Source organism: Sipha flava, unplaced genomic scaffold (assembly GCF_003268045.1).
Source record: "Sipha flava isolate LNK unplaced genomic scaffold, YSA_version1 214_pilon_pilon, whole genome shotgun sequence".
NCBI classification, from domain to species: domain Eukaryota; kingdom Metazoa; phylum Arthropoda; class Insecta; order Hemiptera; family Aphididae; genus Sipha; species Sipha flava.
The window spans coordinates 133,621-149,793 of NW_020272832.1; the positions used below are offsets into that span (position 1 = coordinate 133,621).

General features: G+C 33.4%; 1 protein-coding gene across 1 annotated transcript in view; it reads left to right on the top strand.

The window, feature by feature from the left end:
* The window catches only part of LOC112682900, a gene marked incomplete in the record, with an annotated part of 75,501 nt that overhangs the window by 55,452 nt on the left and 3,876 nt on the right, over positions 1–16,173 (top strand). The window contains 6 exon segments of the mRNA XM_025553667.1: positions 261–626; positions 3,312–3,772; positions 4,962–5,094; positions 5,939–6,085; positions 6,219–6,322; positions 6,428–6,521. Coding sequence (XP_025409452.1) covers positions 261–626; positions 3,312–3,772; positions 4,962–5,094; positions 5,939–6,085; positions 6,219–6,322; positions 6,428–6,521 — 1,305 coding nt within the window.

The window sequence follows — 16,173 nt, forward strand, 5'->3', positions numbered from 1 at the left end:
TGTCGGTGACCGCACGGTAGCGATCCGAATCGCGGTGTCGCGTGCGATCGCTTCGCATACGAGTATATAGATAGCATATAGATGCCGATGGATCGCACGCGTACCACCCGATCGACGACGTGGCACGGCGCACCGCGAACTCGGCTGTACTGATGGCGTCGCGCGACCGGGACGACCGACGGCCACCACGCGAATCGTTTGTACTCGCAGGAAAAAAAAAAAAAAAAAAAACAGTGTGTGCCGTCTGTGTGGGTTTCTAGTCGTTTGCCGAGTCGTTGGTGGACGAGCGGTGTCAACGGATGACCAAGAGCAGCACGTGCAACAAGGGCAAGGCGTTGCACATATCGCAGTGGATCAAGGGCGAGCTCGGCGGCGGTCGCGGGTGGGAAGGCGGTGGAGGTCGGAGGTATCGCAACACCGGTAGGGACGACGGGGACGACGGGCACGGTGGAAGCGACGGGGACGAAGAAGATCTGGAACTTTGGTCCGCGGAACGGATGAACGCTGTACAGGCCGAGGTCCAGCGCCGGTTGTCGTCGATGGCCCGAGACGATACCGGTGGCGAAGTGACGATCGAGTGCGTCGCCGAAACGCTGTCGGTAGTCAGCAGCCCGGACGACAGCCAAGTAAGTATATACGTATGTTTATTTGATTTGCGTGTGATACGTGCCTGGGGTATGGTTTGACGTGCGGATCAAAGATGAAATCTTAATCGGATGATATTTCGAAAAACGGTTCTGAGCGACGAGCGGTCGAGTAGTAACGGATTGATTGACTGAATAAAACGGGCCGAGATGTTGGAAAACGAATAGAACGTAAGCGAAAATTAAAATTACCATAAGTTTGAAGGCGGTTCGTCGCCGGAAAGTTCTCGTCGGTTTAGGCGACGAAACTGTCGCGAAACGTAAGAGAAATAATCAGTACAAGTATTGCTGGCTCGTCGAACAAGACTCTGATTGACTTGGATTAGTGTTTGAAGTGCTTTACGGATAATAATCGACATCGCGCGAGTACACACTGTAAGAACAATCGAAAAGGAACCGGTGGAGTTTATGTCCAAGAAAGATTTCACAAAGACATACGGCTTTCGGTGTACACGACTCGAACTGTTTACCGGCTACCAGCAGTAATGACCAGAGCTAGGATTTGTGTGCAATAAAAAATTGTAAAATATACATTTTATGCATGCATAAAATATAATATCCAAAATATGCAAAAATATGCATTTTAACTTAAGATAGACACAAAAATATAGTTACAAAAAAAAAAAAAAAATAAGAAAAATTATTGAAATACATCAGTGGTCGGCTGTTTGTCTAAATACAATATAATCGAGAAATAAAATAAACATTTTCTGCTGGTCCAAATAAATCTTATTCGTATCGTAGTACATCCAATGGGAGGCCTCTACAAACTGTTTAATCTATCATTTTATCTTTATTTTAGCTTATTCTATATCATCAATTATTCTTACTGTCCTCTTTGAAACAGATTGAATAAAACATAATACAAAACCAAAAAAAAAAAAAAATTATGTTTGATAAAAAAATCAAGTTTTATCCTTTAACGAGCAGGGTCAGAATTAAATACGAAATATTAATATTATACCATAAATATTAATCACGAAATATACTATAAAACATTAATTTTTCGCATTCTTATAATCGAAATATGCAATAATATTAATTTTATTCAAAATATGCAATAATATGCGTTTTATCCAAAATATGCAAAAACGTGCAAAATAAAAACACCGCCATTTATCTCGTCATGAGGTGATTCGTGGACATTACTGACAAAATCATCAATCAGAATACATGCTGTTGCATACAAATCCTAGCCCTGCTAATGACCCACGTAATACTGAGCCCCGCCGATTCGAACTGTTTATCGCCCAGGTCGCTATCTAAACAATTATGCCGTACTCAAAACGAGTTCAACATACGGTATTAGTGCAGTTGGGGCAACAAAATATTTAGTAAGATATTATACCTATGCACCAACGTACCTGTATTGCCTATAAAAAACGCCGTGCGTGCCGAACACTGCCTTACGTAAACTTAATCGTCAACGCTTGAAAAAGTGTTTTTATTTTGTACAACAGCTCCTTTTCTTACCATGATAATACTGTGGTATTTCAACGAACCATCAAATATAAAGAAAATTATTCCGAGTGAATGAGTCCGGTTAGATGGATAAATTAATTTTTCCACAGACGGTTTATGTACCCAGTAAAAAAACCAAATTTCTTCGTAAAGTAGGTCGAACTGTTAATGCTCTAACGTTCACACAAAAAAGGAATCCAAACATTTTGAAAATCGAAAATTTCAAGTGCCTTTGAACAGGAGAAACTTCATTAAAATAATTCGTAACTATTAAATGTCTTTAAACACAATAGCTATTATCGTTTAAGGGAAGTTTGCTAGAACATCCCACTTCGATCAAATTTCATTTTTTCGTGCTCATAAATCATTTGGGAGAGCGTTCCATAAATCTTTTCTTTTTTATTTGCTACGAAGGAAATCATATGAAAATGCTTGTGTCTAATTTTCAAGACTAATTACACAAATACTATGGATTTTTTACTACAACAACGTAGCGAATTTTCGTGATTATTTAGTTTTGTCAAAATTAATTTTATAAACACTCGTAAGTTTTTTTCTTAATATTAAGATTAATTTTTCTTTTATCGGTTATAGATATATATATATGAGACATTTTATACTACGTTTTCAAGACTTCAAATAAAAATTATTTTGTAGACGTTTACAGAAAAAAAATTAAGTGAAAATGTAATTTTCTATAAATAGCTCCAAAAAAAATCTTTTGAAAATGTTTGAACAGTGACGTAAGCATTTAGTGAAAATGTCATGTCTGATAAATTATTTGATTTATCGAAAACTGTATAAAATTGAAAACGTTGATATCAGTTACTTTTCATAAAATTATTTGCAATTATTTAAGAAACTCTAGGGAAACTCGTAAAATAACCACTTTCGATGTACTAACTAGACAACATTTTCTGTCAGAAATCTTTCGTGATTGTGACGATCATCACAATCCTTCTAGTCGAAAACACACACGTGGATTAGAAAAAATACACACGCACACAGATCGTGGTAAAACCAATACGTTTCTCGTTTCGCTCAGAACCAAAATAACCGGAATAAAACGTTGGTGATGTGATGAACAGTTTTTGCTAGACGTTTCACGTATTACCGGTTATAATTTACGAGTCAGATTTTAATTATTGTTTTCGCAATGCTCGTCGTACGCGAAATAGAACATTTAGCATTCGTTTGTGCCCGCAGAAAACCGTCGTACCGGAAAACGTGTGCAACAAATGTCAAATGACTTGCGACATCAACGGCAATCAGAATTCGGACGCGTTCCTGGACTTGGATCCGGACAACAAGTGGAAACCGTCCACGGTGTCCGTGACCGCCGATCTAAGTCCCTGCGAACCTTTCGGAAACAGCAACAACAACACCAGCTACCACAACAATATTGTCAACAATAACATTGACGACAAGGACAGTGACGACGACAATGACGATGACGACGACGACGAAGGATCTGAACCGGAACAACCGTCGTACGTAGTCCTCGGTTCGTCGCCGCCGCAACAACGACATCACCACCCTTTTCAACAACAACAAATCCGACAGCTCCGGTTTTCGTCGTCTTCCAGCCAGGACAGGATCGGCGCGAATCACGACCGTTCAACGGATAGTCTGGACAGAGTGGAATTTTGTTCGACTTCGGATTACCGGTAGGTAATCACGTATTTTACACATTATACTTTCAAACGATTTAATTCGTAAATTAATCATTTCGTTACGGTTGCCAAACCGTCCAGACTTGGTACTCCGTCGCACGAACAGATAATGTTGGTGATATCGAATCAGCCAAAACGTTTTTTTTTTAAAATCTCCCACTGCTTAGTTAAAGCCTATCCCTGATCATGTTTATCAAATCCTGCAGTGCGCTCTTCGGTGTACACCAATATTGGTTTTAGCATTAAACAAATTTTGCAAAGAACTTTGAATAAACTTTAATATTCATAAAAATAAAAATACTCGTAATCAAAAAAAAAAAATAATAATAACGTTTGTACACGTGTTAATAGGGAAACTATAATATTGCGATTGTCATCCCTACTTAATCGCAAGAACATGCTTTCTCGTTTCATATCCCTCCAAGAACTATAATGCTTCGGTAAACGTTATTATAATCGTATTTAAAATTTGAAAAATTTAAAGTATTCATTTTTAAAAACGTGTTCGTTGAAAATAATATTTTGATTGTTGTTGGTGTACGGTTCATCGTATTTATGTAAATGTCAACATTTCATTTTTACGATTTTTAAGCTCAACCCATCGCTATATTACGTATAGGGTCATACAATAATAGTTCTCCGGAAAAATTTTCTAAACACTCCTTATGTAATCACGATAAAATTAAATGTAACATTGGATGATTGTAAATATCCTCACAAGAATATATTTCTTCTGTTCGCTCATTCCCCTATAATTTTCTCAAGTCATGGCCCGTATAGAATACGCCTTCAAATCAACATCGATGCGTGAAACGTATTTAATAATTATATTTAATCACGAAAAATTTCATTTTCGTTATTAGCCGCTGTACTTGCACTTAGTTGTACGCACAAAAATATTTAAATTAATCGTTAACAATAGTCTTCTAGTTTTCTCTTTTTTCTGTTATTAATTAATTGATATATTCGGCGTATTCCTTTTAGTCCGTCTTTCGACAGTAGTAATAATAATTTTCAATAGATCGTTTTATCATAAATGCATTACTTTGATCGGTTCTAATTATATTTGAAATGCATGTTATTCTTAATCAAACATTCATGAGTTTCATAACATTGTGTTTTAAAATTTACCTCCCGAAGGAATATTTCTTAATACATTACATTTTTTTTCGCCCGCCTACAGGTGGCCAGATGACTTCTGTCCTGTTACGTCAAGCTGCTGCCTTCCGACGGACGAAGACTACAACTATGACGCTTCGAGTGAAGAATTCTGGGGTACGCCCAACAGCAGCACTACTTCTCCGCTGTCCGTCGAAGTAAGACGACACGCGTTTTGAACTGATGATCATTGTAGACGTACATAGTAAACAGTCACATAGTCCGTATAGATTAAAGCCTTTAAAAATAACCATTAAAACCAATCGCATTGCTTAGGAAACAATAACCTTTCTCGACCGACTGTAATAATTTCAATTAGCAGAATGAAATAATAGCACTTGATTGAATTACTAGCATTACTGTAAATTATCAATGGAACTGTCGTTTTGCCCAGTCCGCTTTCTTTTTCGAAGAAGAACATTTTTAAAACCATTAAAAAATTCAAATTAATGTATTTTTAATATTTTCGAACCGCGCGAAGTTTCAACTGAAATACAATTTAAACATTTAAAAATTACGAACGCTGTACGAATAGTTCATTACCAAGTCTTTTATTACAATGGTAGTTCATTTATGAAAGAATAGTTTATCCAATTGGCAGTTTTGATCAGTATTACAAATATAAAATACTCGACTGCTCTTGTATGACTTATTTATTTCTCTTAACAAAGCTCGAAACTTGACGATAAATTTTTATTTAATTAAACAAGAAATCGTTTAAAAATGTAAACGTTAAAAGAAAGAAAGAGAAAGACATATAGACGATTAACTAATTATAAATTTAGATAGGTATAATAACTATAGTAGTATACATTACAGTGTTATGAAACGCGATTGTAACAAAACGCGTTTCAAATATTTTAAAACGATTTAAACGTTAACGTATGGTAATTGCAACATGTGACCTCACGATATCGCTGCAGCGTAGTAGGTGAAAAATAGTTTAATTTTTATTTCGCATTTCGTTTGCCGTGAAATAATACTTCTGCGTGCTTGTCCAAGGTGAACTATACCGAAGAACGTCAAAACGAACCGTTATTTGCACCGGCAGTCACGTCTTCCACTCCTAAACGAAGACCGGTCCGACTAGAACCGTTGATCGAGGAAATTGAATCGTCGGACAACACTCCTTCGTACGAGCTCAAAGAGGTATTTAAACAACACGCGCTATTTTCGTAAAGCGCACGCGTTGTTTTTGGTTAAACGCGTTCCGCAACAGCGATGATCAAAATTAAGATTTTTCTTTTTTTATTTTTCACGTTTTTTCCTCCTCTCTCGGCAGACCGTTTACGGCGAACGCCAGACCCTGTTGAACTTCAAGACCGGGTCCGCGGCAACGTCCAAAGACAAGAACCCGGTGGCGGACAAATCGACGACTAAAAACCTGTAAGCGCATCTCTGTTACGTTCGGACCGCATGAAAAATAATATAGTTTGTTCGCGTTGTGTTTGTCGAGAAGAAATAGTAATTATGGTTTTGCGAATGCGACAGATTTAACATGTTGTGGCGGACGCCCAGGACCCGTTCTAAGAGAACATGCGGCAGCGAATCCAAGCTAGGGGCGAGTTTTATCAGGAGACGACGAGTGAGTATTTTGCCTACGAAACAATACCCGTCTTCGCGGTGCATACGAAACCCGACGACCAAAAGCCCGTGAGGCGGTAAACGTCGCTACACGCCGTGGACGATGAATAGACGTCATTTTTTAAGGATACCTATGTTACGGTACAGTTCGACGCTGATCGAATACACCCGAAAGACGTGTTCAATGTTCCGCAATAAAATCGTACAGTGGTATAACGATTCAGGGGCGTATCCAGGATTTTTTTTTAGGGGGGGGCTAAATTCAAATAATTTTAATATTAATAGGTAGAATTTATTTTGAAATATGTACAGAAATCTTAAAGCTGCACACAATGCTGTTCTTCAGAGTTTTCCGCAGTGTAAAATAGTTTGCTGTAAATTCCATTTAGAACAAAGTTGGTTCAGACGTTTGCAGAAAAATAAAAGTTTATTTAAAGAATACTCAAATGATTCTTAAGTAGGAAGGTGGCTTAAATAAAATAATTGATATACTATAGTTGATAATTTTTTTTTATAATAATTTAAAGTCAAATGTCAATTGTCAATAAGCCTAATAAAATTATCAAAATGTTTGGGGATAGCCATTATGGGGGGGGGGGGGCTAAAGCCCGTTAGCCACCCCCTTGGGTGCGCTCTTGTAACGATTCCATCTACGCGAATCGGTCCGTAGCGTTTCCGAACGTTTAAAATAATACGAAAAACAAATCCGTTTGAGACCCTAACAATAATACTGTAATGCTATTCGAAAATCTTAGCGCACGTGCGAACGAACCGGAATAAGTAGCAATAAGCAGGACTACTAGGCTAAGTAGGATTTGTATGCACTAAATATGCAAAATATGCATTTCATTTACCCTGATATGCAAAAATATGCATTTAAATTTTTATAAGAAAAACACAAGAATATAGTTACAAGAAAAAATCATTTATTGAAATACATCAGTGGTTAGCTGTTTGTCTTAATATAACTTTAAACATTCTTTTTGATTGACCACTAAAGTGCCATGATATTTTTCATCGATTACTACACGTTCTTTGATGACATTACTAATATCGGCTATCATCACTTCAAGTTTTGCTTTTGCTAAATTAACATTCTCTTTTTTACCAACAATAGTTATATTTTCATTAGTGAAATCAGTTTCAGGAGGGAAAATTATTCTTGTATTTGTTAAATATCTGATCTGGAATCCAAGTGTAAAATCATAAATTAACACATTGTATCCTTATACTAAATTATTTTAACAACATACCTTTTTAACATTGACTCCATTTGTTCCAATTAAATATTTGTGAAACTTCGGATTTACTTTTAAATCACACACATATTTATGAACTTCATCAACCATTGTCTGAATTTGTGTAATAACATTTTTAACATCATCTTCAGGTCCTTTGATAACTATAGTCTATGAAATAAATTTTGCTTTAAAATAAGTTCTTACTATTTTTTTTATAGATTTTAGCATTTGGGAAATTTTCATGACAATTTACTTATTGTATTAGGGGAGGGGAAGCAGTTTCTTCTCTTGAAACAATCGTCTCCTGCTCAAAGAGAGAAACTACCAAAGGCCAAATTCGAATCAATGTCTAAGCGTATATCACGCATATAGTAACTTATACAATTGGTTAAATTGTCATTTTAATTTATAAGTTTAATAAATAAGTATATTCTTACATTATCTCCTTTAACAGTTGGTAAATTCAATGTCACATTACTACCACAATCTTCTTTTATAGATTGAATGAATTTATTCCCAAGATTTACAATGGCATTTCTAACTTTAACATTTCCCAACACAATTTCCTTTGTTATTATGTCTCCCTTAAAATACATGATTGACAAATTAATAATAAAATTGAAAAATAAATAATCTTTATAAAAAAACCAACTATTTCATTTTGTATTTTTTTAATCATATCATAAGCGATTAAAACTTTTCTTTTATTTCCCATGACTTTAATAACATCACTTTTGTCTCCTTCACGTGGTAAAAAAATTCTCGTATCAGTCTCTTCTCTAATCTAGAGTATTAAATTATATAAATAACAATATTTCTAAAGGTCGAATCATAAAAGTTAATAAATAACAATTACCTTTTTAATAAATACTGCTCTCTTTCTAGCACTAAGTTTATGAAATTGTTTAAAAATAGGAATTTCCAACACATAGTTGATTTCATCCAATACTTCGGCCAATTCAGCTAATGATTTAAATGCTTTATTTACATCATCGTTCAAACCTTGTATTTTAACTAAATTATTTCTAGCCTCAACTAAAATATCGAATCAAATATTACTTATAAACTCTCAAAATACAAAATATACAAACATATTAATATTATTAATACTATTAATTACTTGGACTGGGGAATATAATTTTAACATTAAATATTTTCTGAAGTTCTCGAACTTTTTCACCATTGAATCCAATTATCGCTCCGTGGTGACGTTGATCAATTGTTATTTCTTTTTCAATTTTACTTTTCAACTTAATTATAATTTCCTCCAATTCCTAACAAAAATTTCAATTATTACAAAATTACGAAAAAAACTATTTGATGGAAATTTGTTAAAATACCCGATTTCGTTAATACATAATACTTGTAAATTTTTTTTTTTAAAAAAAAAAACATCAGAAATCTTTTGAAAACTTTTAAACCTATAATATTAAAATTAAAATTAAAAGTTCGTTGAATTTGTGTAGAGTTATATCAAAATTCAATAATAAAATCCTCATTAATTTATTTTTTACTATAAAAGTATAATAAAAATTATCGACATTTTAATTTAGAAATCGGGAAATTTTCAAATATTTATAAAAATATTTATTTTTAATTTAATTAATAAAACAAATAAACTAGTACGGTCACAATTAACCACTTTAAAAATAGACATTATCTGTTTTGTTAATTTTTCTCCAACCTATTCATTCCAGCCATTCTTTTCGAAAATTAATTTATTTAAATGTGTTAAACTTAAATTCCAATTCATTAACACATATTTTTGATACATACTTGAACTACTTTTTTCGTGGAATCCTTTGTTCCAGTTATATAAATTATGTCAGACGAATTTCTTATGCACGGAATTTGAACACGTGCTCCTGTACGTTTTTCTATACTTTTAAGATTAAGTCCTTGTTTGCCTAATAACTTATTTCGATGTTCTTTTGGAAACTGTGCAGTAGTAGTTTTAATCTGAAATTTTAATGTTTTAGTTAAATTGCTAAAGAAAAATAATTTTTTTTATTTATTTATCCGTAAAAAAAACTATAAAATAACAAATGATTTATTAAACATATTTCATTATTAAGCACATTTATGTATTATAATATTCAAAAATAGTAATAATAATAAATAATTCATAATTTGTACATAACAATATAGTATATATATATATATAATAAATATTATTTTTATCAGTTTATCTTATTAATTCCAACTTAATTAAAACTTATTTACTTGAGTTTGTTCGTATGCGATAATCTTTTGTTTTGCTCGTTCAACATTAACTCTATTGCCGCTGATTAATAAAGTCAGGTCCATAGTTTTTGAAATACAAATCTCCATTCCTACATTATACTCTTTCCCAATTTTTATATATACTTCTTTACATTTGTCTTGCTCTAATTCACTATTCCTGTCCCAATGTCTGTCTTGGGCAGGTATTGTAATTATCTACAAATTTTACAAAATAAAAATTAAGATACTATTTTATTTATATTCTAGATATAAATCAACAAAAACTTTCTAAACTATTACTATTCATACAGAAAAATATTATTTAAATTCATAATAATGATGTTCTTTAATATGTATATTATCATTCTATAATTTTTATGTTATTTTTTATTTTTTATTTAAATTTTAACACAAAGTTACTATAGCTCAACAATTAAATCATAAAGTAAGATAACTAAGTATGCATTTTAACATTAATATACAATAATCATTATCATAAAATAGTATTAGTAAAATATAATAATTTAAGATAATTATAAAATAAGAGTTAATTTTAATTTACCGATTAAAATGTACAAGTAACGGATAACATATCAAGTGGTTAAAAACGTGATCATTTAAATGAATAAGGTAGAAAAGAATTTGGGCTTAGGAGTAAGGTGATTGCGTAGAAGAGCTGTAATCATAAAAGAAGGTAAAATATTAGATTTATTAATTTCAGAAGACCTGAGATAAATTGGAAAATGGTATATCGTCCATACGACTATTAGGTAATAGGATATTATTAGAACCAGTGATGGAGGCGCAAGAAGCTTTGAAAAGAGGTTTGATAAGTGGAGACGTGAGTACAATATTTTTATTTTGATGATTACAAGTGGGTTGTTTTGCGAAGTTTAAGAAGTAATTTATGTTTAGGACAACCTTTATAGTTGGAAGTATGATCACCCGCGCAAAAGCCGCACTTGGTTAAACTGCCTTTTTCTTTGATGTAACTGTTTCAGGAGTGATTTCCCCTGCGTTTAACACAGCGTGAAAGATGAAGGATCACCGTTATTTCCGGTATGGCGATGTTAATAGTTAACATTGTGACCGTAGCTATGTCATTTTAGATACTGAGGTGAATCACTATAAGTCTTAGTGGATAATTCAACTTTAATTCTTGTGTGCAGCATTGATGATTCATTAAGAATTTTTTTATTATTTGTATTTGGATTAATTTCAACAGCGGAAGCGTATGGCCATTTTGAATGACATTCGTAATGCTTTTGCGGGAATCTAATTCCAATAGGACATCTGATATATACAGCATCCTGATGTTTTTATATTGTTGGTAAACAATAGATTCTTTGGTTATATTATGAACGTCACAAGAGGTGTCGAGTTTGATTTCTTTGTCCACTTCGCTCGAAGACAGCGAAACGATTAGAAGAAACTAATGGTTTAGTGTTTTTCCCGTATGGATAGGAGAATTAGACTATGATAACAGCCATGATTATCCATCTTGAAAGTGAAGTCGCATAAATATAATACCGTGAACTGAACTAACTAACTTAACTAAAATAAACTAATAAAATAACTTAACTAAAATTGCGGTAACGGAACGGGCAAACTATAATCGCACTGATACGTGACCGTGTTACAAGTCAATATCAGAATGACCGTTCTAACACTTATTAATTACTATTAAATGACATGATGAATTACTTCGTTCACCGTTGAAGATTTAACATTACTCCGTTTTTTTAATGGTACTGTCCCAATTGTGTTCGGCACTGGCAAAGCTGGAAATGCAAGATCGTAGCTATTGCCATTACTCTTAGCATCTCCTGAACTAGGTCGGCCAGACACCATTGACACATTCTTCATCATTGTGATTGTTGTTCTGAACAGGTGCTGAATTACTTTCTTGAAACAAAATCTGAAAACTCTAAATTCAAAATTCGAACGAATAAAAAAATGTAATTTATTCGAATTCGATATCAATGTTCAACCAGTATTATGCTTCAGAAAGTGATTTGATACGTCACATAAATCAACTAAATGTTTTTCTATAACTATAAACAACTAACAAACGAAATCACCAATAGTTACAAAGATGTAAAATATAATTTTATATCGATTAATAACGACTAATAATGCAATGTTTTTAAGTCTATATTATCAAACGATAATGAATTGAAAAAAAAAAAATGTTCATATAAAAATCAATAATACACGTGAATTCACGTGTCATGTGTAAAATCCAAAATAAGAACGTATAACCTTAACTTAATACTGTACTAACAATATTTTATTAAAACTTCAAGTGCGTAACATAAAATGACTAAATTTCATCGTTATAAAAATGGATATATATTTGGATAAACACGTATTTCACGTGTACACGTGAATTCCGTGACACGTGTTTTAAGAGCTCTATTCACATACATGCTTGTATATTTTTAATCTTGTGTGTATTTAAATATTGTTTAGTTTCAAAAGTGATCTGATCGCGAGTAGAAGTGCTGCTCTTTTAAATTTATAACGAGACTGATGAATGGATCAAACAAAGTAGGAGTACTTAATGTTTGCGATACGCTTCATAAAGAAATCTTAGAAAAGAAGCAAGAAGCTTTTAAAAAAAAAGATTACGTGTTCGACAATGGATTGGTAGAAGAAATAGTGTTGGCACATTTTGTTTGTTTTGAATTAAGAAATCACTTTGATCACGTGGTTCACTATTCATGTTCGGGAATAAACTGGCCTAAAATTGCCTAATTACATTCAACTTCTGTCCGACGTGTTGGACTTCATACAAGTTTGAGCATGCAAGAGCTTGCATTACGTATTATAAACGTTCACATTTGTTCAATTTTGTTCTTGCACGAGTAAAAATAAGCACGCGGGAAAAAGCATACAAGAAATTGCAATAGTGTGACCCGGTATAATGCTTTATTTTGAACTTTTAAAATTCACATACGTATTGTGTAAATCAGGGATCCTCAAACTTTTATAAACACTGTACCCCTTTTTATCGATTAACTTTTTTGGGTACCCCTTCGTAGTTAGAAAAACTAAAATAAATATAAAAAAAATTAAAAACTTATAAAATTTTTATTTCATTAAAACATAATACACAAAAAATGTTTAAAACAAAAATAGCTTACTTTCAAAAAAAATTAGTGAGAAGGGTCAGCTTGTTTTTGTTGGCACAGTTGATCAATATTGGGTTCCGATTTAGTTTAGTACAATCTTAAATCATCTTCAACATTTAACTTGTTTTTATATTTACTTTCAAACTTGAATAACCTCTTTCACATAAATAATTTAAATTTAAAGGTTTGTTGACCAAACTCGTACCCCTTAAGAAATCTCGAGTACCCCCGAGGGGTACGCGTACCACAGTTTTAGAACCACTGGTGTAAATAAAGCTAAAATACACCATTGGCGGACGGCGATTATCGTATAGATAAGCAATAAATGTACTTATGCATGGCGGTCGTTTGACGTTTATTAAATATCTTACAATGAACAAGTCTGCAAAATGTTTAAATTTCACCAAAATATGGTAGATACGCTAAAAAATTTGTTTGAACCGTAACGATAAACGTTATTTTGTTTACGAACCGGAACGCTAAAAAAAATTTTTTCGTGAACCGGAACTGCGTTCCAGCCCACTTCGAACCCTGTTTGTTCCCGTAAAGACTATTTAGTTTTTGTGATTAGAAAAATGAATTCCAAATATGAAATGAAAACTAAAATTCCTTTATCGAAAAGAAAAAAAATACAAAGGTTTCATGAAGGGAATAAGAGACCACCGTGAACCAAAATAATAGAAACAATAGTACAAATTACATTGCACTGCAAACTATTTGCAGTTTTTTTTTTTTTTTATTATTAATTACTGTTGTACATCGAAACGTGGGTACCTAATATTCGATAACTACAATTCATCAAATGTGGTATACCGCGATAACGATTACAATGAACCAGTGGCGTAGCCGGGGGGGGGGCTAAGGGGGCTATAGCCCCCCCATGGGCCGTGTTTATATGTATAATGTATCTTGACTATTTAATAGAATCAATGGATGCTCGTTTTAATCAAAGGCTTATTGATGTTATGCCACTTGAAGGACTTATTCCGGCCAATTTAAATATGTATGACGATAAAAATATTATAAAAACTGCTAAAATATATGTCCAAGATCTCCATGATGACACCTCATCTACAATCAGAGCTAACCTGTTCATATGGAGGCAACAATGGAGTCAAAATACTATTCCAAAACCGAATTCTGCTCTTGATTCACTCTCTCATCACACCAATCTTCGACCTAACATTAAAATACGTTTACAATTGTTCGCCACGTTACCAGTTACCTCTTTCACTCCGGAAAGAACGTTTTCAGCACTTAATCGCTTAAAAATTTTTTTAAGAAGCACCATGTCGGAAAACAGACTGAATGTGTTAGCTATGGCTAATATAAATAAAAAAGAGCAATTCGATGAAAGTGAAATAATAACTGAATTTGCCGGAAATTCGCCTAAGAGGATGCAGCTGTCAGAGTGGAGCAAGTGACTGAACACTGAAACCAAAATTATTATTATTATTATAAATTATATATTAATAAATATTTTTAAAACTATACTAAAATGCTTGAATTACGTTTAGAAACTTGATGGTAGATGGTGAGGGGGAGGGGGGGTTAAGGCTGAATTCTCATATCCTCTCTTACCTTACTTATCCGAAAAAGTAGTAAGCCCCCCCCCCCCCAATTAAAAATCCTGGCTACGCCACTGCAATGAACGTCTACCAGGACGATGGTGCGGAAATAAGTGGTATCCGCATTGACGCCGCACACACACTAATAATCATTTACAACTAACGCATAGACCTCGGGTGGCGACGATGAGAATAGAAATTGCCTATCGCTGTGTCCAATGTGAACGCGGCGAATAAAATTATCAAACATATAAATATTGATTAGATTGTCCAACGTACGCGATAAACGCGGGTTGATTAAATAATTAACGAATTAATTCGTTCGCGTTCGCCGCACGGTTTGAAAATCAAATTGTTTTGTTTTTGGTCGCGCGTTCAAGTGAACAGACGTTAGACGTCAAAATATTTCTATTACGATTCACGATTTATTATTATAAATGATTTTTTAAAAATTTTTATACCACTATTTTATGATACGAATAGGTAAACGGGTAATATATATATATACATGGGCACCCGGAGGGGGGAGGGCAAGAGGGAGCATTTGCCCCCCCCCTGCAATTCAATAGAATGTTGAATATTTTAACTTTTATTTTGATTTATCAACATTTTATCGATATTTTTACTTTAATGTGTGCCGTGTGGTGTTGTTGACCGTAATAACAATATATTATAAGGCGTACCTACAAAATAATGCGTATTACATTAATCGCGCAAAATTAAATACGTTTCAATTCTGTGAATTGATATTAATCGCCTATTGTGTAAACCACTTATGACGATCGACGCACCACGCACACATAGCTACAGTTTTTATTTAACTAATTTTTTAGGTTGTAAGGAATATATTTTTAATGTTCTTTTTGGTGTTGGATTTCATTATGCCCCCCCCCCCTGATAAGTTTCCTGCGGGTGCCCATGTATATATATATATATATTATTAAATTATAATTAATAGCATTTTAACTATAATAGTATTATATATTTATGTATTAGATATTGTTGTATGATCAATATGGAGCACATTATATCTGAGGTACTAAAAATGAATGGGTTCTTTGGAATAAATGTAATACAAAGTACATTAAATATTTCACTTCAGCACTTTTCATTAGGTATTAACAATTGTTTTTCAAGACTAAAAGACATTTTTAGTTGTTTTTGTTTTTAAAATTTTTTAACGAACGCACATATCTTGCCGCCCCGTCGTCGATATGAACGCACGATGGAGAACCGTAAACAGTTCACGGTCAACGGCGGTCGGTACATACTGTTATTTATTACTTTTAGTGTTTACTACAACTGTACAGCAATATCCTCGTCCGTCGAGTCTCCACTGCGTTAGCACACGTCAACGCGTGTTAATATTAGTGGTGTGAAATAAATCCGGATTCTCCGAAAATCCGAAAAATCCGGATTTCGGATTTTGGATTTTCAGTTGTGAAATCCGAATATTTGGGTTTCACATTGTGGATTTCTGTATTCTA